Source organism: Sus scrofa, chromosome 7 (genome assembly GCF_054392235.1).
Source record: "Sus scrofa isolate SSC_HxYL_T2T_F1_AM1 chromosome 7, Sscrofa_HxYL_maternal_Yorkshire_Landrace_v2.0, whole genome shotgun sequence".
Taxonomy (NCBI): Eukaryota; Metazoa; Chordata; class Mammalia; order Artiodactyla; family Suidae; genus Sus; species Sus scrofa.
The window spans coordinates 126,873,763-126,901,280 of NC_139389.1; the positions used below are offsets into that span (position 1 = coordinate 126,873,763).

Sequence of the window (27,518 nt, forward strand, 5' to 3'; positions counted from 1 at the left end):
GACTAGTTCAGTGACTTGGTAAAGTCACTTGTGGAGCCTCTGCTTCCCCATCTCTTTAATGAGAGTGGAGTCCAGCCCCATGCAGAGCCTATAGAGATGGGAAAGGAAACGAGATGCTGGACGAGGAGTGGGCTTTATAAATCTGAGGCACCACTACCAAGTATCACTGCACCACACACGCGGAGGAGCTGGGCATTTGCTATCCCCTGCAAGGCCCCCTTAAGAGTTGAGGGTGTCACTTATCACCCTGCAGCCCCTGCCCCCTGCCTGGCTTCTCAGGAGGGTTGCGCGTCCTGCTGGGGAGTTTCCTGGTCACGTTCTTTCCTCCTAGAGACCCGAGTGCACCAAACATGCATCTTGCCGACTGCCTGCTTCTCCTTCTGGCCGGGCTGCTGGCTCTTTCTCAGGGTCAGCTGCACTCTGAGCACCAGGGTCACAGCCACCACCCCCATCAGGAGGCCCCTGGCACTGGCAAGGGCTCCCTCAGCCTCAGGATCTCCCCAGGCAATACTGTCTTTGCCCTCCACTTCTACCATCTGATGGTTTCTCAAACCCCTGGGAGCAACATCTTCTTCTCTCCGCTGAGTATCTCTGCTGCCTACGCCATGCTGTCCCTGGGGGCTGGCTCGCTCAGCAGGACCCAGATCCTCGAGGGTCTGGGCTTCAACCTCACAGAGGTGTCACAGCCTGACACCCACCAGGGCTTCCAGAACCTCCTGCACACTCTCCACCTCCCAGACGACAGGCTGGAGATACACATGGGAAACGCCCTGTTTCTGAGCCCCGAGGTGCTGCTCCTCCCATGATTCCTTAATGACTCTGAGAGGTTCTACGAGTCCAAACTTTTACACGCCAACTTCAAAACCTGCGGGCACAGCTCAGCTCATCAACAACCACGTCAAGGAGGAAACTCAGGGGAAGATTGTGGATTTGGTCAGTGGGCTCAGCCCAGATACCACGATGGTGCTGGTGAATTATATTTACTTCAAAGGTAAGGGTCAATTCTTTGGGGGATCCTACATCTTTTCTTCCCCCCTAATTAACTGAAAGATCACGCAGCAAAAAGAACCCCCACCCCCAAGCAGAAAGTGGATGGATTGGGGCTCATCGGGTCTACCAGCCTTCAGAAAATTGAACGTTAGAGCATCAGAGATTTAAGTTTGTGTAGTATTGAGATTTCCATCCCTTCGTATCTTCAGATATATTTTATTTAATTTTGAATAACAGCAATAGATGGAATCCATTCTATTCAGTGATGACAAGTTGAACTGCTGGGTTCCTATTGAAGCTCCGTCACTTAACCAACCGTGCACACAGGGCAGGTTGTTTGCTTGAAGTGAGGATGTAAGAGTCCCTGCTTCAAAGTTTTGTTTCTGAGGAACAAATGATGTCACATATTTGTAGACTTCCTTAGAGGAGGGCTTGAAGGGGTCAGCAAATTGTGACTGCCGGTCAAGCCTGGTACACCACCTTTTTTTGTAAATAAAGTTTTATTGGCACACGGCCACGCCCACTCATTTATGTATTGTCTCTGGCTGCTTTCTCAGGATGGAGATTAGTACTTGCTACTGAGACAGAATGACCTGGAAAGCACAAACTATTTACTTTGCCGAAGTAGTTTGCCAACCCCTGATCATTATACATACTCAATACACAAGGCATTTATTGGTAATTGTTCTAGTGACAACAATTTTGGAGACTTTTAAAAATACATAAAAAGGAGTGCCTGTCGTGGCTCAGTGGTAACAAACCTGACTAATATCCATGAAGATGAAGGTTTGATTCCTGGCCTTGCTGAGTGGGTTAAGGGTCTGGCATTACCATGAGCTGTGGTGCAAGTTGCAGACATGGTTCGGATCTGGCATTGCTATGGCTGTGGAGTAGGCTGACCCCTGCAGCTCTGATTTGACCCCTAGCCTGAGAACTTCCCTATGCCACGGGTTTGTCCCTAAAAAGCAAAAGACACGTAGAAGAATAAAAGAAAAAAAAAAATAGAACCTGCTCATCATCCTACCTTCCCAAAGGAATCGCCTTTAATATTTCAGCCTAATTCCTCTGGTCTTCCAGGCACACACATAGACACACAGTTGTTAACAGAGTTGAAATCACAGGCAGGGACAGTTTTGTACAGTGTGTGTGACCAGGGGCGCCACCCAGAGAGCAGAGTCCCTGTGAGTGGTAAGGGAAACAGGACTGTTGTAGGAATTAGAGCTGGCTTCTTGTGGGAGGACCTGGGAGAGTGAAGAGGACGGAGGGAGAGAGAAAAAGTCCCTGGAGCAGGTGAGCACGTTGGAGCTCATCAAGAAATCCATGTGCCCGTGCCGGGCACACCCAGCCGCCAGGGTGGTTCCAGGAAGGGGGAGCTTAGGGAGAGGCCCAGGCCGAGCACCTGATGGTGGTCTGGGGACTCTGTTCCCAGCAGGGGAGAGCTGGGACAATGAACTTGCAGAGAGCCTGGGGGCGCTGGAGCACACAGCTCCTCCGATCCCTCCATCATTCCATCTGCCTTCATATCTGTCTCCCCTTCGGATGCCGCCACCACCTTGAATCCAGAATCTACAGAAAACAGCGTCTAGGAAACAGTCCCAGATGAGTAATTCAGCTAAACTGGTCCTTGTTTGCATTTTATGGGTCAAATTTTCATGCAGCACTGAAAACTTTAAAAATGAAAAAAAAAAATCTGTCATAACTGTAAATTCATAAGAAGTTACAAAAGTTGTAGAGTGAGCCTGCAGGAACCTTTCACTCAAGTTGCCGAGATAACATCTTCCATAACTGTAGTGCAAGAGCTAACCCAGGATTCTGGCACTGGTAATAATCACAGACTCTTCGGAGGTTACTAGTTTTCACAAGCCTTCGTGCGTGTGTGCGCGTGCATGCGCATGGCTCAACAGTGCAGGAGTACGTGCGTGTAGTTTTACACTGTTGAAAACTTAATTTAGAGCCCCAAATTCCATTGACTCCATTCCATTTAGAATATAGCATACTTTACATCTATAGTACACACCAACACCCCACTCAAAGCTCTGGCTAGAAATAATGAGGTTTTTGGTGCTGTCTTCCTGAAAGGGACGACCTGGTTTCAATTGGATTAGTGCTCTTGGCACAAGAAAGAACTTCCCTCTGAAGTTCTGCCCATCTCTCTGGGGACATAAATGTAGCCCCCAAACCTCAATCTAGGTCACAAGGTGAGAGCAGTGGAACTATTACGGCTGATTTTCTAAGTGGAAGTACTTAGAAGCAAACAAACAAAAGATGTACAGGATCTCTGGAGATAAAATTATATTGAAAGATATGAAAGGAGACTTAAAAAAAAGAATTACTGCACTTATGAATAGGAAAATTTAATATGGTAAAGCTGTCAGGTTTCCCCCAAATTGATCTAAATATTTTAGTGTAATCCCAACAGGTTTTTAAAGGATCCTCTTTGGTGTCAGTGAACAAGCTGATTCTAGAATATATATGAGAGGGAGTTCCTGTTGTGGCTCAGTGGTAACGAAACCAACTAGTATGCATGAGAATGTGGGTTCCATCCCTGGCCTCGCTCAGTGGGTTAAGCATTTGGCGTTGCTGTGAACTGTGGTGTGGGTTGCAGATGTGGCTTGGATCTGCTGTTGCTATGGCTGTGGTGTAGACCGGCAGTTATAGTTCTGATTTGCCTGGGAACTTCCATATGCTGCATGTGATGCCTTAAAAAGCAAAAAAAAAAAAAAAAAATTGTATATGAGAGAGCAAAGGGCCAAGAATAGCTAAAGAGGGAGAACCTGCCTGCCAGGGAGCAAGACTGGATATAAATCTGTATTAATTTAGACCGTGTGGTACACGTAGAACAGAGGGGCCAGAAATAGAGACCAGAAATGGCAACGTGGATATATGGACATTTGATATTTGACAAAGCTTGCACGACAGAGCATGGAAAAATAGATAGAATAAAAAAAGAAAAAAGCGGTGCCGGAGTTCTTACTGTGGTGCAACCAGATGGGCCCTTCCTCTGTGGCACCAGGATGCAGGTTTGACTCCCGGTCTGTCACCGTGGGTTAAAGGATCCAGCTTTGCCACGGCTGCAGCATAGGTGTGATCTCTGGTCTGGGAACTCCGTATGTGATGGGGAGGCCCGGAAAGAAAGAGAAAAGGTGGTGCTGGGACACTGTCCTCATGGGAGGGAAAAAAATTTTTGTACCCTCCCTCCTACCACTCGCCCAGGTGAAGTAAAGGCCTAAAGGACAAGGTAAGACGGCAGCTTGTAGGTGAAATGGGACAGTGTCTTCACGACCTGGAGGCAGGAAGAATGTTCCTGAACAAGACCCGGGGACTGGACCGTTAAGGGAAAGACAGACATGCTCACTGGATTAAAGAGAAGAACTTCGGTCACCAAAACCCATAATCATGAGACTAGAGAGACAAGTCCGAGAGGAAGAGAGGCACCTGCAATGCACGGAACTGCCACGGCACACAACCAGAGTTCAGAGAGCTCCTGAAACAGCCCTGTAGAAATAAGGGTAGAAAACATGGACTGGGAGTTCCCGTCGTGGCTCAGTGGTTAACGAATCCGACTGGGAACCATGAGGTTGCGGGTTCGGTCCCTGCCCTTGCTCAGTGGGTTAACGATCCAGCGTTGCCGTGAGCTGTGGTGTAGGTTGCAGACGTGGCTCGGATCCCGCGTTGCTGTGGCTCTGGTGTAGGCCGGCGGCTACAGCTCCAATTCGACCCCTAGCCTGGGAACCTCCATATGCCGTGGCAGCGGCCGAAGAAATAGCAAAAAACAAGCAAAAAAAAACCCCCAAAAAACCAAAAAACAAACAAAAAAAAAAACCCCAAAAAACATGAACTGGTGCTAAACTGGAAAAAAAAAAAAAAACCCAAAGGAAAAAAACTTGAAAAAAACTTCTAGTTGCTCCATAAACATACCAAAGGCTACTTAACTTTTATTTTATTTTACTTTACTTTACTTTATTTCATTTCATTTCATGGCCACATATGGGGTATATGGAAGTTCCTGGGCCAGGGATCGAATCTGGGCTATAGCTGGGACCTATACTGCATTGTTTAAGCCACTGCACAGAGCCAGGGATTGAACCCATATCTGCAGCAACTGGAGCCACTGCAGTCAGGTTCTTAACCCACTGTGCCGCAGCGGTAACTCCAACGCAACCTTATTTTAAACCAAGAAAGCACAGGTTAAAACTACACTGAGCTACCACTACACAAACAACATGTTGGCAAAATTAAGTCCAACGATTTCAAGTAATTGGTGAAGACAGGAAACAACCTTGTTGATATCCTCTGGTGTCTCTCATTTTAGAATCTTCCTGAGCCCCGCCCTCCACCCCTTCCCCAGGCAGGTTTTGAACCTGATGGGGTAGTGAGGTGGGAGTCTGGAGCGACTGCTGGGAACCCACAGCCCGGCTGGAGGATCGGCTTGTTGGTCCACGGATGTGCCTTCTTCCCTTCTTCCCCCCAGCTCTGTGGGAGAAACCCTTCAACCCCTCAATGACCATCCCCCAAGACTTCTACGTTGACGAGGTGACGACTGTCAAGGTGCCTATGATGATGCAGGGCCCCCAGCACCATTGGTACCTTCATGACCGACACTTTCCCTGCACCGTACTGCGGATGGATTACAAAGGAGATGCAACAGCCCTCTTCATCCTTCCTAACTGAGGGAAAATGGATGAGGTGGAAGAGGTTTTGACCCCAGAGATGCTTACGAGGTGGAGAAACTTGCTCCAGAACAGGTAATCCATGTGCATCCCCTGAGATGCTAAATCTTCAGCCCCGCCCTTCACAGGGACCCTTCCAATGAAAGCCAGTGGTCCCCATGGTGCTGAGGGGATAGGCAAATTAGAGAAGCATTCTTACTTTCTCTAAGACTTTCCGTGGGTTTTCTTCAAAAAGGAACACTCCCCTTGCACACGATATGTGATTTCACCTTCATCAGTGAAAGGAGAACCAGACCGAGAGCTAGGAGTCCTGGTTCTAGATGTAGTTCTTCAATCGCACAGGTCCCGGCTTCACCAGGTCCTGGGTGAAGTGGCCCTGGCTCTGAGGCCCACCCCATGCCGTGAATGGGCAGACCTCCAGCCAAGATGGCTGAGCCGGCACAGGGGGGTTTAAGAAGAGGCGGTCCACCCACCCCAGGAAGGAGTAAGGATGCTTTCACATCATCCTGGGCTAGGAGCGGGAACAGTCTCCAACCACACGCAAGAAAAGGACCACATGTGCAGAAGGAAAATTTACACAACTCATGTTGTGGGGATTTCCATCCAAAGAGAGCAACGGGTCCCCAAATGAATGAAAACCACAGTGTCCTCAAAGGCAAAATAGCCCCATATGGAGACTTGCATGTCCTGGACACCTGGCAAGTTTAGGGAAAACAACCGCTGCTGGAGATGAGCTCCTAAGGAAAGCAGGTCCTCGCAGACAGCAGGCCCTGGGGGCAAAGGAGCTTGGCTCTAAGCCACTGGGAGTGGCTTTGAGGGACTGGCACAGACAAACGGTGTTTGTGACTGCAGAGCTCAGATGGAGTTGGGTGCTAGCGAGTGCAGTTCAGGAGCACTGCTGGGCTGGGACCTTTGGCTTGTTTATGAGTCCAGTGTTTTAACTCCGTGCCTCTTTCAGGTATTTTTACAAGAAGATCAAGCTGTATATCCCCAAGTTCATCATTTCTGGCTCCTATGAATTAGATCAAATTTTGCCCAAGCTGGGCATCATAGACCTGTTCTCCCAGAGGGCTGACTTCTCCGGCATCACAGAACAGCTAAACCTGCAGGTGTCCAAGGTAAGTCAACAGTGGGTATCAACCCCGAGGGACCGGGGGCGGGTTGGGGGGGACCTCTACCTCTTGGGAATGTGCTGAGTGATGGGCGCTCTCCCTGCCACCATGCGTAGTCCCAGAATCTGAGTCTTATTCAGTCATCCATGGGCATACAGAGATAAGAACCAAGCCCTCGTGTGCTGGGCATGGTGCTTCGTGCTGGGCGCCTGCTCTCCCAGTTAAGTCCAGGAGATGGTGCCCTCACAGATTATGGCAATGGAGAGTGACGAATACAATGACAGAGGAAAGACGCAGATGAGGCTGGATTGGGTGTGTGTATCGCACATTTCTTAGATGGGACAAAGGGACTTGGGACTTCAGCTGATCTCAGAGAGACAGTAGTGAGTGATGGCTTAAAGCGAGATCTCAGTTCTCTGCTTAGGAACTGAACTTGGGCAGCCTGGATGAAAACTGGGAATCCTAGCCACTAGACTAGCTCGAGGCTAAAAGCAGAATCGTGCGGATTCTTGCCCTCCACTGAAAGCGAGAATGTTTCAAGGAGGCCAAGACTGGAAAAACGGGTATAAAGTTTATGATTAGAAACACGACATGTGGGAGAGCACACGGAGAAGCAGTCTATTGATCTAAGGCTGAAACAAAGCAAGAATACACACCCGAAGGAGGCGTGAGGGTGCGGCGTGCTGCTGAAGGAGGAGCTCACCAGTGAGGTGATTTAAGCCACTTATATGGGGCAGTTTCCCTGGGTCTTTGTTTTCCTTTGGGAAAATTATCTTGTTTTATTTCTCACACCCGAGGAGCCCCCGGGCTCTCCTTGAGATGCGTGTGCATCTTCAGGCCAAGATGGATCTCAGAGCAAAGGACTGTGGGACAGGATCAGGACTCATTATGGCCTGGCACCTCCTCCCTTTTTGACCCAGAGGGGTCTCTCTGCACATGTGGACTTGGGGTCTCCCTGACCCTGAGGATCAGAAGTATGTGACCTCTTGGTCTTCTGCCCAAGCAGGGCTCAGGTAGCCCCCCTCTCTGCCCCTGCCGTTACCATCGTTTAAAGTGTCTGCAGGGGACAAGCACCAGTTACTCGCCTTGTGCCTGTTATTTCTGTCTTGAAGTATAAACAGGTGGCTGGGGGTGAATGTCTCTCCTTGGAGCCCCATCTATGTCCCGCCTCACAGCTGCATAAGACAAAGGTGCCCAAAGAGGCAGAGTTCGAATTCCAGTTCCGCCACTTAGGACATTAAAGGTCACCCAGTCTCCGCATTTACTTTCCTCATCTGTGAAACAGACGGAATACATCGACCTCATAGGATGGTTATGACGACTGGCAAGAGTGTAGGCACATAGGATGTGCTTAATTGAAGGTTGCCATCGTTATTCACCCAGGTTAAAAATCCCCCCAGGGTAGCCATTCTTGGGTGACGTCTCCAGCCAGAGGCTTGGCATGCGGTGGTTGATTGTCAGTGGTCTCTGGTTTCCCAGGCTTCCCTGAGCCCCCAACTCATGCTGCCCCCCTCCCTGCCCCGCCCCCGGAGGTAACGCTTGTGATTTTCCTTCCCAGAGTTTCCACAAGGCCATCCTGGAAGTGGATGAAGTTGGTACCCAGGCTTCGGCAGCCACTGGCAGTTTTTTCACCTTTTTGTCTCGGGACAATCAGCAAGCCCTTTGGTTTAACCGGCCCTTTCTGGTGGCCATCTTTTCTACCAGCACCCAGAGCATCCTCTTTCTGGGAAAGGTTGTCAACCCCAAGAAACTGTAGCCCTCGGAGGGCTGGCTCGTCCCTTACCAGCAGGAGGACCTGGCCTGAAGGCGGGTGTGAGCTGCTCTGGGTTTGCCACAGGAGATGCAGAAGATGCGGAGGGTCTGGGGGTGGGTGGAAGTTGTTGGCGAGGGTGAGGGATGTGGGTGGTACCAGATGGGTGTGGACCGGATTCGTCCCTTCCCCCAGGGGCTGGGCCGCCTCATCTAACCTCTCTGAACTGGTTTTCTCCCGGGAAGTGGGAGACTCCCTTCCCCCACCAGGATAGTTAAGTGGATTAAACAAAATGATGGCTCTGAGGACCCTGGCTCTGGTCCTTGCTTATAATAGATACTCAATAAATGCATCCTTTTCCTCTCCCTCTGGGGTGTGCCCTGCCATCCCCTGGCCTGCCTGGTCCCAGATACAGGGCTGTTCCAAATTCTGGTGGGTTGGCAAGGTGTGTGTGCAAGTGGGGAGTGGTGCGGGCGGCCAGTCCCCCTGGGCGGTGGGTGGCTTGTTTCAGAGCGAGGTCTCAGGAGTCTTGGCAGGGAGAGAACTCACCAAGGCAGCCTCCGCCGAGACTGGAGAGGAGGGCTCAGAGAGGCCAGCCGTCGCCAGGTGCAGGGGCAGTACAGGCGTGGTCCCACCTGAGGCCTTGGGGAAGTGGCCAGTATTTCTCCCAGCATCGCCACAGTCATGGAACGCACTGAAGGAAGAAGAGGATGAGATAGAGGAGCCCGGAGGTGTGTTCTGCCCTCCCTGCTCAGCCACAGAGGTGCTCCAGGACTCCTGCAAATCCCTTCCCCTCTCGGGCCTCAGGGTCCCCGCTGGGTAATACAGCCTGGTCCAGGGGGCCTAGTTCAGGACCTGGCTGTGTTTGTCCTAAACTCCAGTGATTTCTGGCAAATGTTTTTTTTTTTTTTTTGATGGCGAGAGTGGCAGGAGGTCTCTCAGTCACAAACCCTGGTGGATGAGCTCTGGCTGAGAGCCACCTCTGAACTTGACCATTGTTCCAGACTCAGAATATTCCAGAGGATTTCCCATTGTGGCTCAGTGGCAATGAACCCATCTAGTATCCACGAGGACCTGAATTCCATCCCTGGCCTCCCTCCGTGGGTTAAGGATCCAGCGTTGCCATGAGCTGTGGTGTAGGTCACAAATGAGGCTTGGATCTGGTGCAGCTGTGGCTGTGGTGTAAACTGGCAGCTGTAGCTCTCATTGGACCTCTAACCTGGGAATCTCCACATGCCCATGATGCAGCCCTAAAAAGGGGGAAAAAAAAATTCCAGGGATTGTGACATGGTCCCCAGGGTAAATAACGGCACAAATGCAGGACTGGGCTGGTTGTGGGAAGCCAGGAAACCAATATCCGGAGCAAGAGAGAGACCATGTTTTTTTCATGGTGGGAAAAGCCATTGTGGAAAGGAGTTGGGGCGAGGCTCCGGGGGGTCTGGCCGGTCCAGAGAGCACTGGCAGAGGGAGGTCCCACAGGAGGAAGTTGCTGAGCAAGACCGGCTCAGTGCTAATCACACCTGCTTCGGGCTACGGAGACAAGGGCCTGGAAATGCTTCAGGCCGCTCGGAGGAATGCACGCCATCCTTGCCACCTCTGGTTTCATTGGTCGATTTCCCTTGGCACTTGCCAGGAAGCTAGATTCTGTTTTTCAGCAGCCAGACAAGAAATAAAGTCATGCCCAGGTTTACTCACTCCCAAGAGGCAGGGGGTGGGTGGATTTTACCATCCCAGACAAGCCTGAAAAAAGACAAGGGCCTAGGGTTACTGTGGCAACAGCAGGGCTGGGGTGATGTGTGAAAGCAAGGCCCTGGTATGAAGAAGGGGAGAGGAGTTCCCATCGTGGCATAGTGGTTAATGAATCCGACTAGGAACCATGAGGTTGAGGGTTCAATCCCTGCCCTTGCAGGGATGGGTTAAAGATCCCATGTCGCTGTGAGCTGTGGTGTGGGTCGCAGACACAGCTGGGATCCCGCGTTGCTGTGGCTCTGGCGCAGGCCAGTGGCTGTAGTTCTGATTGGACCCCTAGCCTGGGAACCTCCATATACCATGAGAGCGGACATAGAAAAGGCAAAGAAAAAAAAAAAGAGGAGAAAAGAGGGGCAGTCACCCCATTTCAGCCTTGAGAGTGATGCCTCCTTATTCTGATTAAGCTTCTCCCTCCCCCCTGCTCAGTAACACTCAATGGCTCCCTGTTTCCTACAGGATACAGTTCAGGTGTCTCTCACTGCGTTCAACCCTCCCCGATCTGATCCCTGCCCTCTCTCCTTCCTCAGTCCCTCCTCTTGCTCATGTACCCAGTGACATCAATCATGGTCCATCTTGCTGTCTTCCCAGGTTGCCCATGATGTCCCACCTTTGGGTCTCTGTCCCTGAAGGTCCCTGTCCCCCAGAGCGCTCCCTTCCCCCTCTTTGAGAATGTACTGGCATTTCCTACAAATCCTCCTCTCCCCCTAAGGCAGACTTTCATCCCCCCATCAAACATGGTTGGCTGACATTAACCTCTCCCCCATCCCCTGCCAACCCCAGCCCCTCTTAGATGGAACATCTCAGAAGCAAGACACTTTCTGCCTGGCATTCCCTTCCCCCACCCAGTACCCGGCCCCAGCACTGATGCCTAGGGTCTGGTATGCGTCCGAGGTCCAACCAGCAATTGGTGAATGAATGAATGAATGAATGGGAAAGGCTGTGCCCTGAGCAAGGTCCTCCAGGTATTTGTTCTGCACCACCACCCCCTGATACATCACCGGGAATTGATTGGGTAAATATTTGGTCCAGATTCTCAGATTTCAAAATGCCCTTTTGGAGCATTGGAAAAAAAGAGAGAGAGAGAGAGAGAGAGAGAGAGAGAGAGAGAGAGAGAGAGAGAGAGAGACCTACAGGGTCTCTTGTTTCTGTGGTCCCTGTGATGGTACTTCTTTGGGATAGGGGTTCAGTGTCAGAGGGGCAGGTGTGCTTGTGATTTCTGGAGTCCCCCTGGGCAGGAAAAGCACAGTCTTTCCGTGCTTCATGATGGGAGGGCAAGTGAGTGTTGTGAGTGCCATTACGGAGCATGGGCCACCCAGATGCCCTGGGAGGAATTGCAGGCCCTCCGAAGAGGGGGTGGGGAGAAGCATCCTGGGTTCATTTGGTTATTCATTCTCTTATTCAATGAACAGTCACTGAGTGGGGATTGGCCCCTCGCCAGGAAGCTGGAGGGATTTCCTCAGTGGGGAGGAGGCACTGCAAATTTGGGGTGAGGCAGAAAGGCTGCAAGCCCTCTTTCTCCATTACCTGTGCTGTGGGCAGCTCTTGCTTCTCTGGATCTGTTTCCTCCGCTGTAAGTGGGGTGTGGTCCCACAGCTGGTGTGTGGGGGGGAATGGACATGGGATCCACGGAAGACATAGGCATGCCCCACACCCCCCACACACCCCGCCCCCGCTCTGAGTGTGTGAACGTGTGAACATGCTAAGGGGAGAAGGGAGTTTGTTCTGCCTCCTGGCTGCCTAGGAAGGTGAGCGGCCCTTCTCTGAGATGATCAGGTCTAAGCCTATTCGTTTCCAGGCTCTGAGCACCTGCGAAGAGCAAGACACAGTGACAAGTGCTTTCTAGGAGTTACCCAGAGACCACAGAGCATCGAAGCAGAGAACTTGGACTTCGGAGCCAGAATGCCTGTGTTAGAATCTGGACTCTACCAACTACTGAGTGTATTAGTTCATTAGCATATTGTTAGTATATTAGTTTTGCTGTAACAAAAGACCACATATGGAGTGGTTTAACAAGAGAAAGGTATTATTCTCCCCTCTGGAGGCAGGAAGTCCAAGATCAAGGTGATGGCAGGTTGATTCCTTCTGAGGCTGCGAAGGAGCATCTGTCCCAGCTCCCCCCCGCCCCCAGTCCCCAGCTTCTGAGGCTTGGTTGGCAATCTTTGGTGCTTCTTAGAAGCATCCCCTTGATGGATCTCTGCCTTCATCTTCACGTGGTGTTCTCCCCGGGCACGTGTCTCCGTCCAGATTTCCCCTTTTATAAGATCACCAATCATACTCCCCCTTGAGTATGACCTCATCTTAACGAATTACATCAGCCATGACCCTGTTTCCAAACAAGGGCACATCCTGGGGGTTAGGACTTCAATTCTGGGGGGAGCACAGTTCAACCCACGACATGGGGTGGGACTGGGGCCACCTCTCTGCACCTTGGTTTCCTCGCCTGTGAGTGGGAGATGACACTACCCACCACACAAGCCCATTGTAGACTCTGGCTGCATTCCTGATGTGAAGCACATCGGTCATCTCTTTCATCTTGTATCACAACTCTCCTTGGATCACCTGCCTGCCAGAGCTGAACAGGTAAAGAGCGCTGATAGTCATGGGGGCCCGGCAGGTGGAACAGTAAGAGCCCCACTGAAAGGCACCTCTGTTGCCCATTGTCGCACACACTCTGGAGGCTAACCAACCCCACATCTGCCCAGGATGCAATTCACCTATTGGGAGTGGTGCTCTTTGTTGCTTTTTTTTCTTTTTTTAATAGCCATGCCTGTGGCATATGGAAGTTCCTGGGGTAGAGGAACAGTTCCAGTCTACACAACAGCCACAAAAATGCGGGATCCAAGCTGCATCTTTGACCTACACTGCAGCTGGCAGCAATGCCAGATCCTTAATCCACTGAGCAGGGATCAAGCTCACATCCTCACAGAGACAATGTTGGAACAACCTGCTGAGCCACAATGGGAAATCCTGCTCTTTGTGGTTCTTGATGTCAATGGAAAATAAATCCATCATGACTTATCTGGTCTTTTAATTCCCATATTCTGGCCACTGACCCATCCTACCCTCTCACCCCAGTTGTCATGGACTTAATCGTGTCTAAAACTTCGTATATTGAAGCCTTGACCCCCCCCCCCATGACTTTATTTGTACAAAGGGCTTTTAGGGCAGTAACTAAAGTTAAATGAGGTCATAAGGATGGGACCCTAACCCCATAGAACTGGTGTCCTTCTAAGAAGAGACCAGAGCTCACTTCTTCCCACCCTGTTCTCTCCCTCTCCCCCCTCCTCTCCCTTCTGAATGGTGTCCCCCATACGCACAGAGACCAGGCCGAGTGAGGAATCAGCAGGAAGGCACCATCTGCGAGCAGGGAAGACAGATCTCAACAGATGCTAACCCTGATGTCACCTTGATCTTGGACTTCCAGCCTCCAGAACTGTGAGACACACGTGTCTATTGTTTAAGCCCCTCAGTCTGTAGTACTTTGTTCTGGCAGCTTGATCAGACTAATCTATGCCCTGAGGTACCCTCAGAACTTTCTCTTCCAAAGGTAGCCATCCTCAGCCCCCATTCCTTCAGAGCCCTTCTGAATGGCAGTGGGGATCCAGAGGGTGCCACAGACGAGCCCCAAATTCTCAATACATTCCTTGAGATCTAAGCCTGGGGCATGGTGCCTGGGGTGTCTCTACAAACACGCACATGGACTGGAGACGTCCTTCAGCATCTTGCTTAGTCTCATGTAGTTTCTTCCTTTCTATTTGGCTGTACCTGCAGCATGCAGAAGTTCCCGGGCCAGGGATCAAACCTGTGCCACAGCTGCAGCCTGAGCTACAGCAGTGACAATACAGGATCCTTAACCCGCTGTGCCACCATGAAAGTCCTCCCACATAGTTTCATTGGGAACCCGATTGGGGGTATTATTCTAGTTTCTTGTTGCTTTTGTAACCAATTATGACAAACTTAGTGGCTTAAAGCAACACAGATTTACTCCCTTACAATTCTGGAGGTCAGACTCTAAAATGGGATGATGGCCAGGTTTTCTCCTGCAGTCCCTTAGCCCACAGCCCCATGACATACTCTTTCCCTCTTCCTGCTTCCCTGGTCACGTTGCCTTCAGCATCTTCAGCCTCTCCTCCTGCCTCCCTTATAAGGAGCCTTGTGATTACACTCAGGACCCACCTGGAAATCTGAGGCAGCCCCCCCATCTCAAGATCTTTCACTCGGCCACATCTGCAAAGTCCCTTTGGTTTTGTAAGGGCACATTCACAGGTGCCGAGTAGGACCCAGATATCTTTGGGGGGCCATTATTCAACCCATGACAGGTGGGTAACACTGATTTCCATCCTGCAGAACAGAGTTTAGGAATCTTTAAGTTAGGAGAGGAAGGACTCTTGCTTATGTCACAAGGCACAATGGACTAAAAGCAAAACCAAGATAGAAGGGGCTAGTTGCCTGGTTAATGCCTCTTCCTATTAGCTGTGTGTCTTTGGGCTGGTTACCTAAATTCCCTCTGCTTCCATCTTCTCACTGATTCCATGCAGATGCCAGCGCCTATCTTCCGCACTTATCTCTAGATCAGAGTGAAGCTCAATATTATTCCCTTCCGCAGGTGCTTGTAAGGATGAAAAGAGATCATGGGCCATCACTTTGCCCAAAATCATAGGGAAGGGGGAGGTCTCAGAGGCTAAAGAAGGACCCTGTCCGAGGAGCATGAAGATCACTTCCTCTGGGTAACACCTGGTCCTCTCTTTCTTCTGCCAACTCCACACCTCCCATCACCCACACAACCTCCTGTGTCATGGCCACACACCGTGCACCCTGGTATTAGGAAGCCCCAGGCATGGGGACCTTGGGAATGAAACCAGGGTTGAGCCAACACCCTAGCATTTGGAAATGCTCTTGAAAGTATGGGGCTGAGTTTTGAATCTCCAGTTTCAAAGTAGAAAAGAATAGTCCAACCAAGCCCATAGAAATCCTAGAGACAGACCTTTTCTATGCAGGGAGCACTGGCCTTGAAGCCGGCTACCTGGGCCCTTAGCCTCACTCGGTCCTTAATTGGTGCATGTGTCTGAAGAGTCCCTTCACCTTTCTGAGCCTCAGTTCAGTCATTGATGCAATAAGAGGGGGCAAATACAGTGAACCCTCATCGCAGCCATTGTGGGACGCTCTCAATCTAATCTCCACCAGGATGTGGCTGTAGTCTCCATGAGTCCAGCAAGCGAACAAGCCTGAAGACCTTGGCCCCTCTCCCCAGATCTGCTACACACTGGCTGCAGTAAACAAAGGGATCAGCCTGGAGACAGAGAGGTTTGAGAGGGTGTCCCTTTCTTTGTGTCTGGAATGCCCGCAGCTGGCCACCTGTCCACCTTGGTCTCCCTGGGTTGCATGTGCCATGGCTGGAAAATGGTGGCCCAAAGGGGGCTTTCGAAGCAGTGAGCCTTGGTCAGAGCTCCAGTGGCTTTGGCTTGGAAGGTCTAGAAGTCCTGCCAGGACAGGAGAAGACAGGGCAGGGCAGCTGGGGGCGGGGCCAGAGGAGGGGCGGAGTCAGGGCCCACCGTGGTCACTGACAGATGCTGGCTCCTGTCCAGCCAGCCCTCTGCTTTCTACGGAGCCCGACTGACTGGCGCCTCTGCTGTGTGCACGCTCGGCCACGGGGGACAGAGTAAGTACAGACACGGTGGCCGGAGGGCCCGTGGGCTCGGGGGTGAGGAATGGACTCCGGAGTTATAGCATGTGGTGGGCTTAAAAGCTCTGCAGGTGTCTCAGGGTAAACAGGACCATCTCTCCATAGTGGTGGGAAGGGAACCAGGACCTCTGAGGCAGCAGGGGGAGTCCCCCCGACACCCTGCTGTGTGGTCTGGGGGGCCACCCCCCCACCCCCACCCCACCCCCGCAGTAAATCTGGCCAAGCCTTAGCCTCCTGGTGCATAAGACACAAATGATCACACTCTGGCACGGTGTGACCATGAAGGTTAAACAAGTGGTAGTTCTCCCCCAAATATGATTTGTCCCCCCCCAGGACTCATCTGGCATGTCTGGAGACAGTTTTAGCTGGAAGTAGGGAGGGAGGGGGGCTGCTATGAATTTCCAGTGAGTAGAGACCACGGGGTCTGCCAAACATTCTGCAGCGCACAGGGCAGCCCCCACGACAACGAGTCCTCTGGCTTCAAATGCCAACAGTCCAGAGAAAGCCTGAAATAGCTAGAAGGGACAAAAATATCTGGTACCCAGGACCTGCTCCCTAAACCATAGCTTCTACTGTTTTCTCTGCCTAGAAACCTGGACCTTCAGAACCAAGAAAAAAATATGATCAAATATAGTCTGTTGTGCTGAGATAAGGCCGCCCTGCTGGGAGACTGCCACCCAGCATGGTCGTGAGAGCGCTGAGACGCTGTTTGGCCATTTGTTAAATAAACAAAATGTAGATATAAAGCGAGCGGAATTTTCAGTTTTTCTAAGGATGGGGTCCTGGGCAAGAACTGCAACAATGAAAGGAAACTGCTTCCCCGCCGCCAACATCCTTTTCCACCGATGGAGAAGCCACAGCTTGAGGAATAAAGGGGACGGGAGGGAACTTTGGGAGGTGATGGATGTGTTTGTGACCTTGACGGAGGGGGGTTCACGGCTGTGTACTGCTTTCCAAACTCACCGCGTCTTGTACATTAAATATGTACAGGTTTTGGTATGTCAGTCCGACCTCAATAAAGTGGTTTTAAAAAAGAAAGACACAGGAAAGAAGCTGAGCTTCAGTGGGGAAGTACTTCCAGGTCAACTGGCAAGTTAGCCTCAGGACAGCCAGGGCTTAGCCCAGGATGCCCAGCCTGGCTCATTCCCACCAGTGTGTGGTCTAACACCTTTGAATTACAGAGAAGGAAGTGGGGTCCGTTCATTCATTCATTCATCCGTTCATCCCTTCGTTGATGGAGCTATGAAAGGAGCAATCAAGGCCGTGGTGCCGTGGCTGTGGTGTAGGCGGCTGGCCGCTGTAGCTCCGATTTGACCCCTAGCCCAGCAACTTCCATATGCTGCAGGTGTGGCCTTAAAAAAAGAGAGAGAGAGAAACAATGACAGCCAAGAGGGCAGGGCCAAGGGTGGACAAAGTACCATTAAGAAGTGATGTTTAAGTGGAGGCCTGGACCAGAAGCTGGTCCCGGTGAGAAAGGCCGAGAGAGCTGACTGTGTGAAGGCAGGGACGGATGGGGCTTCTGTGTTAGGAATTGAAAAATAAGTGTGCCCAGCGGGGGTGGGGGGAGGGTGGGGGTGGTGGCAGCGCAGAGCAGTTCAGGGGAGGCTGGTGAGAGCCAGTCAGAGCTGGACCTCATGCGGCCACGTGGGTTATCACACAAATCAGACTGTGATTTTACCAAGCCAATGGGCAGCAATGATGTGCTTAGGGGAGCGCCTGGACCGTGTTTGTGATGAAGGGGATTCTTCAGGACGTACCTAAGTATGTAGAATGACACTCGGGGACAGGGGAAATGTAGGGGAGGTGGTCTAGGTAAAAGACAAAAGGGGCTTCCAGTAGGGTGGTGGGGGACAAGGGGGGAGAGGCAGGAAGATTGCAGAGCTAAAAAGCAACAAGCTTTCGGAGTCCCCATCATGGCTCAGTGGAAACAAATCTGACTAGCATCCATGAGGATGCAGGTTCGATTCCTGGCCTCACTCAGTGGGTTAAGGATCCAGTGTGGCTGTGGGCTGTGGTGTAGATTGCAGATGTGGCTTGGATCCCACAGTGCTGTGGCTGTGGGGTATAGGCCGGCAGCTACAGCTCCAATTTGACCCCTAGCCTGGGAACCTCCATATGCAGTGGGTGCAGCCCTAAAAATACAAAAAAAAAAAAAAAAAAAAAAAAAAAGTAGGCATCGAGCCTTGGTGATGCCCTGGAGATGGGAGGGAGCTTAGGAAAGTCCCTAGCTCACCTACTCCAGAAAACTCTGCCCCCCTCCCCCCGTCTTTAGGATCCAGGGGACACTGTTCGGTCTTCCCCTCTCTGCCTGGGCTCCTGTCTTGTGTCTCCTCTTGTGATCAGCTGACATCGGAGGACAGACCCGGCTGAACCACACACCTCCCATGGCAGCGTCCGAAGTCCACCTCGATGGGACTTTGTTGCCTAACATTTGGAACAAATGCCAGCAGATTTTGGGTCAGGATGGTGGGGGACCAGGGGGACAAGAGCCCAGGGCCTGCCTACCCATGCCCACCCTCTGTCACCGCAAGTGCTTTGGCCCCAGGTGCCAGAAGGGCTTGATCGATCCTCTGTCTTCCCTCTGACCCGTGGGGGCGTCTCTGCAGACACGCTGGCGTCAGGGGCCCAGGAGAGGGTCAGCCAGGCCAGGCTCTGCCGCACACGGTGGGGGCGGCCTCCTGAGAGCCGCCTAATGGAGCCCGGGGCTGACTCGGAGGCGGCTCCACATTGGCCCCAAACTCCATCGCAGCATTTGCACCAGAAGCCCAAGAGTGTGAGGGCAAAGCCTGGCCTTGGAAACTAGGAAAGCTGAAATGAGCACCCCCTGGCCTCTGCTCTCCGAGGTAACCTCTCTGACCCTCTGTTTCTTTTTCTGTACGGTTGTGACAATGACACCAACTCCACATTGCTGCGGAAGAGTGTAAGTGAGCTAATTCAGCTAAACAGGTTAAGACCCACTAGTGGCCACTGAGGAAGGGGAAGCCCATGGTACTCCTTGGAGCCTCAGAAGGGAGCCAAGAGGCAGCATGTACACCAGTCAGGGGAATCTGGATTTTAATCCTGGTTCCGTCACTCACTGGCTGGGACAAGCTATTCCAATTTTGGAAGCCTTGCTTTATCTGGCTGTAAAGTGGGTAACGATGGGATGCAGTGATATTTATAGAGTGTCTGATTGGTCCTTGATAAACGGTGGCTTCAATAAGAGAGAAGAGGGACTAAACGGAGGAAGATTTCTGGGTCCCAAACCTGCAGCCCAGGGGAGCCAGGGGGAAGCCAAGGCCCTGCTCTCAAGGGGGACTCATGGGGCAGAAGCAGCTCTGGCCCAACAGGTCACCAGTGTTTTTGGGGGGCAGGCAGTGGTGGGGCCATAGCGCCAAACAGACCTCTGTGTTTTTTGTTTTTGTTTTTGTTTTTTTTTTAATGAAGAAACTGCGGCCCAAGAGGGGAAGGGCCAGGCTCAAGGTCAGCAGGCCGGCTGCAGGGCTGGGGCATGGGAGGCCTGGTCTCTCATTCCTGCACCCCGGCCAGGTGTCCCTGGGCTCCATCCAAGCAGGAAACTCCTCCGTGGTCTGTAGCTATTCTTTGAAAGCGTTTCTTTGAGGGTCATTATCAGCTCAGTGCTCATCTGTGTGTGGGGTGGGGGTGGCGGTTTGAATTGCTTCTTCAGCAGCATCTGTGATGGCAATGGTTTTAGCTGCGTAGGAGGGACCTCAGCAAAGGACACAGAGATCTCAGCACCCAGAAGGCAACTCTTAGGGTGGGAACCAAAAAGGAGTATCAGCGTGGGAGACCCAGGCATGTTTCTTAATTCTCTGCAGAGCGGGGGCTGTCTGTGGTCACACTGAGGGGCAGAAGACCAAATCTGGAGACTGTGACACAGGGGAGGGCCAGGGACGTGGGGGAAGCTGAAAGGTATGGCAATTTAGAGCATGACCTGTGAGGGTCAGAACTGGGTCTGAGCCCAAGCTCTGCCACTGTTTGTAAATGCTGAGCCTCAGTTGACGCATCTGTGAAAGGGAGCCAGGAGCAGAGCCCGCCTCCGTGGGTGGGCATGAGGCCAAAGAAACTGATGTGTCCAGAGTGCCAGCGACGTACCTGAGCCTCCCACTGGCACAGGGACTGCTGGGCCACTGTATTTGGTTCAGGGTAGCTGCGGGTTCTGCAGACAGAACCTTCCAGATGAACTTCCTCTGTGACTCAGGTGCAATTTGGAGGTCAGGGGTGTGAACGTGACTCCTTGAGTCACTGAGTTTCATTCCAACAAAAGATGGGACTGCAGGCCAGCTCTGCTGACTCCCAAGTTCACCGGTCTCCCCAGCAAGCCATGTCCAAGGCCACTGTTTGGGGCCCTTGGAGTTGGGTTTTGCATCATTCGTGTGACTCTGTGGCAGTGCCAGGGGACCTGATGACTTGGTGTCTAAAGCAGGAGAATACCCACCCGGAGGGGGTTCCCGCCCAACGGGAGCTCTCCTCAGGGGTCAGGCAGGTCAGCTTGGGGTCATGTGAGAACATGTCCCCTGCATGCAGAGAAGGAAGGGGGGATCTCGGCAGGTGGGGGGCTTTGGCCAGTCCCTGCCACACGGCTCACACTCACACAGCTGTGCTGGTCGCTGCTCCAAGCACGTGACATATGTTGACTCATTAAAGCCCCCCAGCCATGCCTGGTGCAGATTTTGTCATTACCTCCAGGTGGGTGACAGTGGCTAGGGATGTGACTTGCCCCAAAACACTTTTGGAAAAAGTTTCAGGGCTGAGACTTGAACACAGGCTGCTGGGCTGCAGAGTCTGGATCGTTCACAGTGGGTAGACGGTGGGCACAGGGAGGGTTTCTGAATGGAGGGTTTTAGGGAGTTGGGTATGAGAGAGGGTGAGGCTGGAATGATGGAAGACCTCCTCGGGGCAAGGGAGAGGCAGAGACAGAGAAAGAGAGAGAGAGAGGGAGAGAAAGAGACAGAGAGACAGAGACAGAGACAGAGAGAGGAACAGACAGATAAAGACAGAGCAACAGAGACAGAGAGATAGGAGATAGACAGAGACAGACAGAGACAGAGACAGAGAGGAGACTATAGAGAGACAAAAGCCCAGGGCCTCTTCATCAGGGATGCAAAGAAGAAGAGATGCCTGGGGGCTCAAACAACATGCATTCATTGTCTCACAGTCCTGGAGGCTGGAAGTCCAAGATCAAGGGCAGGCAGGGCTAGTTGCTCTTGAGGCCTTTCTCCTTGGCTTGTCCCTGATTGTCTCTCATTGCTCCCTCTTCCCTGTGTCCTCATAGCCCTCACGTGGTCGCCCCTTGGTCTGTATGTCTGTGTCCTAATCTTCTCCTCTCATAAGGACACCAGTCTCATGGGATCTGGACCTGCCTATGATGTCATTTTAATTTTAATCACATCTTGACAGACCCTGTCTCTAAACACAGTCACATTCTGAGGACGTGATGTTATGACTTCACCATATGAATCTGGGGGCATGATTCAGCCCATCACGGAAGAGGAAGGAAGTCTTGCTCATGTTAGAGGGCACAGTGCCCTCAAGAGAGAAGGGTGCTTCTGATGAAGGACAAGGGTGGCCTTGGGGGTCCCAGAGCAGCCCTGGGGAAGGAGAGGGGGGACCAGTGACACTGTGTGTTCAGTGACGAACCACTGCAGCCTGGCACCCTGCCCACCAATGAGTACATGCAGAGAGTGACAAGAACAAAGCCAGCAGTACAGCAGGAACCACTGAATGGAGTTTGAGCTCATAGACGGACACCAGGTCTTGCAAATGTCACACCCCAGGACCAGGTGGCGGTTAGAGGTCATGTATAGAAACAGTGCTAGTTCCTGGCTACCACAGAGATGCTGACCAGCCAGAACATGGGAGAAGAAGCCTCTGCACCAGGTCCCATCGCCCCACATTCCATCACCTGGTACCTTGATGTGGATGAAAGGAGGCTCCTTGCTCTGGTGGCCAGTCCCCACCTAGGGTCCCGCTCCTCTGCCTGTCCTTCCTCTTGCTACCATTAGAGGTCCCCACCCCAGGTCTCTGTCCTCCAGCCCCTGCTGGGCTCCCTAAACCCTGACTCCCAGCCTCTCGGGTTCATCATCTCCCTTCGGGCTGCTTGTTGGCAGTGCCATCTTCTGGAATGTCAGCTTTGCATGTTTCTTCCCGTCTTGTCTCTGAGGATTCACTGGCCGCCCACCCCCTCTGAGGGCATCTTCTACTCTTCCTTTCAGAGTGACGGGCGGCCACAATGCGGCTCTGCCTCCTCCTGTGCCTGGTGCTTCTCAGCCCGCGGGGGGCCTCCCTTGGCCGCCACCACTCCCGGGAGACCAAGAAGAGAGTCCTGAAGTTGCCTCCTGCAGTCGCCACGGTGGCCCCTGGCATCAGGGACTTTACCTTTGACCTCTACAGGACCTTGGCCGCAGCCAGCCCGGAACAGAATGTTTTCTTCTCCCCTCTGAGCATCTCCATGAGCCTGGCCATGCTCTCCCTGGGGGCTCAGTCCAGCACCAAGGCACAGATCCTGGAGGGCCTGGGTCTCAACCCCCAGGAGGGCCCAGAGGAGGAGCTCCACAGCGCCTCCCAGCGGCTGCTGCGGGAGCTTGGGCAGCCCAGAGAGGATCTCCAGCTGAGCCTGGGCAACGCCCTTTTCACCAAGCCCACCCTGTCCATCCAGGAGGCCTTCCTGGGCACCCTGAGGACGCGCTACCTGGCAGATGTCTTCCCCACTGATTTTGAGGACCCAGAAGGGGCCCAGAAGCAGATCAACAATTATGTGGTGAAGCAAACGAAAGGCAAGATTGTGGACTTGGTTAAGGGCTTGGATGGCACCGAGGTCATGGTTATGGTGAATTACATATTCTTTAAAGGTAAGGCCCTTGGGCTTGAGCCTGAACTTTCTCTTTTCAGTTGTTTTTGTTAAAAAAAAAATAATAGACAATTCTCGCACACATGAAAGAGTGGAAGTGGATTTAGTCCTTTCTCGTGCCTGTCAATAGAGTGAAGTCAACAGTCAGCCTTGTAGGGGTGGGTGAGCAGTGCCTTCTTATTGTGAGAAGTGATGTTAAAACCCCCGGATGATGTTTCCTCCACTGGGGAGGAGCTGGTGCCCATGTGGGCCCCTGGGGACACGTAAAGCGCAGCTTCCACCCAAGCATGAGTTTGTCAAGGCCATGATGCCAAAGAAACCAACAGCTTGGCTATGCAGGGCAGGGCTGTAGGCATCAGAGGGGCCTTAGAGGGCATTTCCCAGCCGCTCCCGTGTCCTTGGATCCTCACTCCCCTGAGCTCCTTGGGGCTGTTTTCTCAACCAGGAAATCTTGGGACAAGAGCCTGTTCCTCTGAGCAGTCTTCCCCTCCTTTCCCTCCTTCTCCCCTTCTCTTTCTCCCGGATGTTTCTTGTAAATATCCCTAACCATCTCAGCTTGTACACCTGCTTCTCCTTCCAGATACAGAGCCGCTGAGAACCCTGGCTGGAGCCTGGCTGAGGATGGGGAGGGGAGGGGCAGTGGGGAGGAAGGGGAAGGGAAGGAGGAAAGTAGTTAAACCGTTAACCAAGCCCTCCTCTTCCTATGGTCATCCATGGTGAGTGTCAAGCTTGGATTCTAAGATTTCTTGTCCCCCTGGTCCAGGGCTAGGCTGCAGACGACAGCTGTAAAACAAGCTTAGCGAGCCATTGGGGCGAGATCTGTACTTGGTAACTGCTAAGAAGATGGGGACAACGACTTGCATCGTCTTGAACAAAGTGTCCCATATGAAGCAGACAGACCAAGAAGCATAATCAGAGATTTCCCAGCAGGAAAAATCATATATTTCCAGGAACTTTAGAAACTTCTTTCCCAAACCTCAATTGAAACCCAATACTGAGAGAAGAGTGAAAAACAGAATATATTGGAGTTCCCATTATGGCTCAGCGGTAACAAGCCTGACTAGTATCCATGAGGATTCTGGTTTGACCCCTGACCTCGCTCAGTGGGTGAAGGATCCAGCATTGCCGTGAGCTGTGGTGTAGGTTGCAGACAAGGCTCAGATCCCGTGTTGCTATCTATGGCTGTGGCATAGACTGGCAGCTGCAACTCCAGTTCGACCTCTAGCCTGGGAACTTCCATATGCCACAGGCGCAGCCCTAAAAAGACAAAAGAAGAAAAAAAAAAGCAAGAAAGAAAAGAATAAGTGGCTCAGATATTCTGTAGCTTCATCAGCCATCTGTATTACCCTCTTCACTTGGTTATTTGACCTTGAGAAACAACATTTGAGAAAATCAAACAAACAACATTAGGGGTGAAGGGCCTCTGAAAACGTGAAAACTAACCCTGTGTCACAATGTGGAAGGAAAAGCCCCCCCAAAAAGCTCAAGCCTGCCCCCCAAGTTAGGAAAGGGTTTGTCTTCATAACCAAGGGGTCAGCAGTCCCCTCCACCAGCGAGACTGCCCTAGCGAGGATGCTGTCTCTGTGGGGTAGGTTTACTGTCTGCAGGCTTTTCACTGGCAGCTGAGAACTTCTAATTCCTTTTCCATTTTCGTCTTTAGCGAAGTGGGAGACAAGCTTCAACCACAAAATCACCCACGAGCAGGACTTCCACGTGACCTCAGAGACGGTGGTGCGGGTGCCCATGATGAAACGTGAGGACCAGTTTTACTACCTCCTGGACCGAAACCTCTCCTGCAAGGTGGTAGGGGTCCCCTACCAAGGCAATGCCACCGCCTTCTTCGTTCTCCCTCAAGAGGGCGGGATGGAGCAGGTGGAGAAGGGCCTGAAGGAGAAGACACTGAGGAAGTGGCTCAAGATGTCTATGAAGAGGTATTCATCGCAGCACGCCCAGGCTAGCCTGACCTGCACCCTGCCCCACCCCCGCACCCCGCCCCGCAGCAGGGTCACGCAGTGGGGGTGGGGAGGACTCACCTAGCCCTGGAGCTGCCTCCAAGCCCAGAGGCATTGTGTGAAGTCCCAGCCCCCCGGCCAGCCCAACTGGGTTTCCTGATGGGGTCATCAAAGTGGGCAGTGACCCTGGGGGACAGCCTAGGTCCAAGTCCAGAGGAGGACGGGTTCCATCCAAAGCAGTGGGCTGGAGAAGTGTTATGAAGCCAAGAGGAGATGGTGGGAGTTGGAGCTCAGTCAGCCAGCGCCCTGAGGGAGTCTTAAGAAAAGTCCTCTTCTCCTTCCAGGCAGCTTGAGCTTCACCTCCCCAAGTTCTCCATTGAGGGCTCCTATCAGCTGGAGAACGTCCTCCCCAAGCTGGGGATCAGAGATGTCTTCACCTCCCACGCAGACCTGACCGGCATCAGCAATACCTCCAACATCCAGGTGTCCGAGGTGAGCGCAGAGGCTTCTGAGCACCTGCTTCCACAAATTTGTGCTCCCTTCCCTTCCCTCCCCTTCCCTTCCCTCCCCTCCCCTCACCTCCCCTTCCCTCCTCTCCCATCCCATGCCATGCCATGCCATGCCATGCCATCCCATTCCAGTCCATCCTATTCTATCCCATTCCATTCCACCCTATTCCAGTCCAGTCTATTCTATTGTATTCATTTTTTTTTTTTTTGGTCTTTTTAGGGCCATATCCACGGCATATGGAGGTTCCCAGGCTAGGAGTTGAATCGGAGCTGTAGCTGCTGTCTTACACCACAGCCACAGCAATGCCAGGTCCGAGCCACGTCTGCAACCTACACCACAGCTCATGGCAACACCGGATCCTTAACACACCGAGTGAGGCCAGGGATCAAACTGTGTCCTCATGGATACTAGTCAGATTTGTTTCCGCTGAGTCACAATGGGAACTCCCTATTCTATTTTCTTCTATTATATTCCATCCTATTCCTTATTCCATATCTTTCTCTCCCTCCTCTTTTCCCTCAGGAACCAAAGGTTTCACTTTGCATCTTATCCTTTATGCAATGGAAAGCCATACCGAACACTCTGCCTTGGGGGTAGGCATCCTGTCTTAAGCGATCAAACTAAAAATCAGGCACTAGCTCCTTCGAGCACGAGCTGTGTGATCTCCAGCAATTGCTTGACCTTTCTGAGCCTTCTTTCTCTCCATAAACTTGGGGAGTCATACCCTCGCCTGTGAGGTGCCATGAGAACTCAATGAAAGATGCACGTGACCTCACCTCCGAGCCCTGGTACACAGTGATTGTTTGATCACACCATCTCCCATCTGCTCCACGGCTCCATAGCACAGAGACTTTGACAATGATGCTGCAGGCAGAAGCCTGGCCCTTTCTCCCAGTGGTGCTTCCCAGCCTCTGTTGTCTCCCCTGCAGATGGTGCACAAAGCCGTGGTGGAGGTGGACGAGTCGGGGACCAAAGCGGCTGCAGCCACGGGGACCATCTTTATGTTCAGATCTGCCCGGATAAGCTCTCAAAGGATAGTGTTCAACAGGCCCTTTCTGATGTTCATTGTGGAGAACAGCAAGAACATCCTTTTTGTGGGCAAAGTGACCCACCCTTGAGGCGGGGATGTCTCCTGAAAGGCACAGGCTTCCGTAGTGAAGGGTGAGGGTGCATTGTGGCTGTCTATCTGCTAGCAGCTGGTGATTTACACAGGTTTAGTTGACTGATGAGGTTTTCACAGATAATAATAATAATAATAATAATAGTAACATTGAAATACTGATGATTGCTTCTTTTCACACAATTGCAAGACATGAATGCCTTAGAGAACATTCGGTACTGCCCTCATCTATATAATGGAGATTAACACTGAGGCTAGGAGAAGCTGGTTGACTTGCCTGAGGCCACACAGCATGTTGGTGGCAGAGAGAAGCCCAGAGTCCAGGTCCCTGCTGCCCAGCCCAATACCACTGAGCTCTGCAGAAGGGTTGTTCCATTAGCTATTGCCAGCAGAAAGTGTATTCCCAAGCCTAGTACCCCAACTGTCGGCAGTACCAGCTATCAGCTCATTAAGGTTGGCAAAGAACACCAGAATGAGGCTTTGGAATGGGGCTCCTGTCCCAGCTGTGTGACATTGGGTGATCCTGTCCCTCTCTGGACTTTGCTTTCCCTCATAGATACAGTGAAGGGTCAGGTCAAGGATGGAAGGATCCTTGAAATCATATAAAAAGGCTAGAATGTTCCCCAATAATTACAGTTAATTTAGTACTTTTGAGTGTTGCTCATCTTTCAAAAAAAGCAGGGGGCCAGCAAGGTGGAAATGGCCATCCCAGGATTGTACTGTCCTTGGGGTTAATTTTCAACCTCATGGGCTTGGCTAGGAGTGGGAGAAGGGAGGCCTGTTGCAAACACTGAAGACCCTGGTGACTAACTGTGGATTTTAGTGCCAGCAATAACAATAAAGCATTTTGCAAACACTCGGTGTCATTGTCCCTGTGGAAGTAGCTCTGGAAACAGTGACATTAATAGTTCACCCTGTTCCAGGCTGGGGGCTAGGCGCTTCACCTGGATGGTTGCATCTGCCTGCACAATATCCCCATGAGGCAGGCACTGCTATTATCCCTGTTTGACAGATGGGGAGGGCGAGGCTTGCAGAGAACAGGTAGTCTGCCCAGTAGCCCAGCTTCTCAGTGGTGAAGATAGGACTTGACCCTGGGACTGTGGTCCCAGGACCACACTCTCAGCCCTGTGCT

At 52.0% G+C, this 27,518-nt stretch overlaps 2 protein-coding genes and 1 long non-coding RNA gene across 5 annotated transcripts; all 3 read left to right on the forward strand.

The window, feature by feature from the left end:
* The first annotated feature begins 321 nt into the window (after window positions 1-321).
* SERPINA4 (serpin family A member 4) lies at window positions 322-8,887 on the forward strand. The gene is given in 5 exon segments (XM_084970122.1): window positions 322-859; window positions 861-991; window positions 5,462-5,735; window positions 6,619-6,778; window positions 8,331-8,887. Coding segments are annotated over 5 exon segments (1,272 nt in total). The 5' UTR covers window positions 322-350; the 3' UTR covers window positions 8,529-8,887.
* Window positions 8,888-11,780: 2,893 nt separating this feature from the next.
* LOC146401901 (uncharacterized) lies at window positions 11,781-13,706 on the forward strand. Its single transcript, XR_014811319.1, has 3 exons — window positions 11,781-11,841; window positions 12,747-12,851; window positions 13,591-13,706. It is a non-coding gene; the product is annotated as an uncharacterized LOC146401901 (long non-coding RNA).
* Window positions 13,707-15,854: 2,148 nt separating this feature from the next.
* On the forward strand, window positions 15,855-27,242 carry SERPINA5 (serpin family A member 5). 3 transcript variants are annotated; one of them, XM_001928569.6, is made up of 5 exons: window positions 15,855-15,930; window positions 22,170-22,805; window positions 24,465-24,735; window positions 25,101-25,248; window positions 26,196-27,242. In XM_001928569.6, exons 2-5 carry the CDS (start codon window positions 22,187-22,189, stop codon window positions 26,382-26,384), a joined length of 1,227 nt encoding a protein of 408 aa, XP_001928604.1. In that variant the 5' UTR covers window positions 15,855-15,930; window positions 22,170-22,186; the 3' UTR covers window positions 26,385-27,242. The 3 variants fall into 3 exon arrangements, with proteins under 3 accessions (XP_001928604.1, XP_005666478.1, XP_005666477.1); XM_005666421.4 differs by lacking the exon at window positions 15,855-15,930 and adding an exon at window positions 17,639-17,715; XM_005666420.4 differs by lacking the exon at window positions 15,855-15,930 and adding an exon at window positions 18,612-18,797.
* The last annotated feature ends 276 nt before the right edge of the window (window positions 27,243-27,518 follow it).

Coding starts and splice junctions, on each gene's coding strand:
- SERPINA5 (XM_001928569.6), top strand. CDS start 22,187: ATGCGGCTCTGCCTCCTCCTGTGCCTGGTGCTTCTCAGCCCGCGGGGG. Junction 22,806..24,464: donor GAATTACATATTCTTTAAAG/GTAAGGCCCTTG, acceptor TTTCGTCTTTAG/CGAAGTGGGAGACAAGCTTC. Junction 24,736..25,100: donor CTCAAGATGTCTATGAAGAG/GTATTCATCGCA, acceptor TTCTCCTTCCAG/GCAGCTTGAGCTTCACCTCC.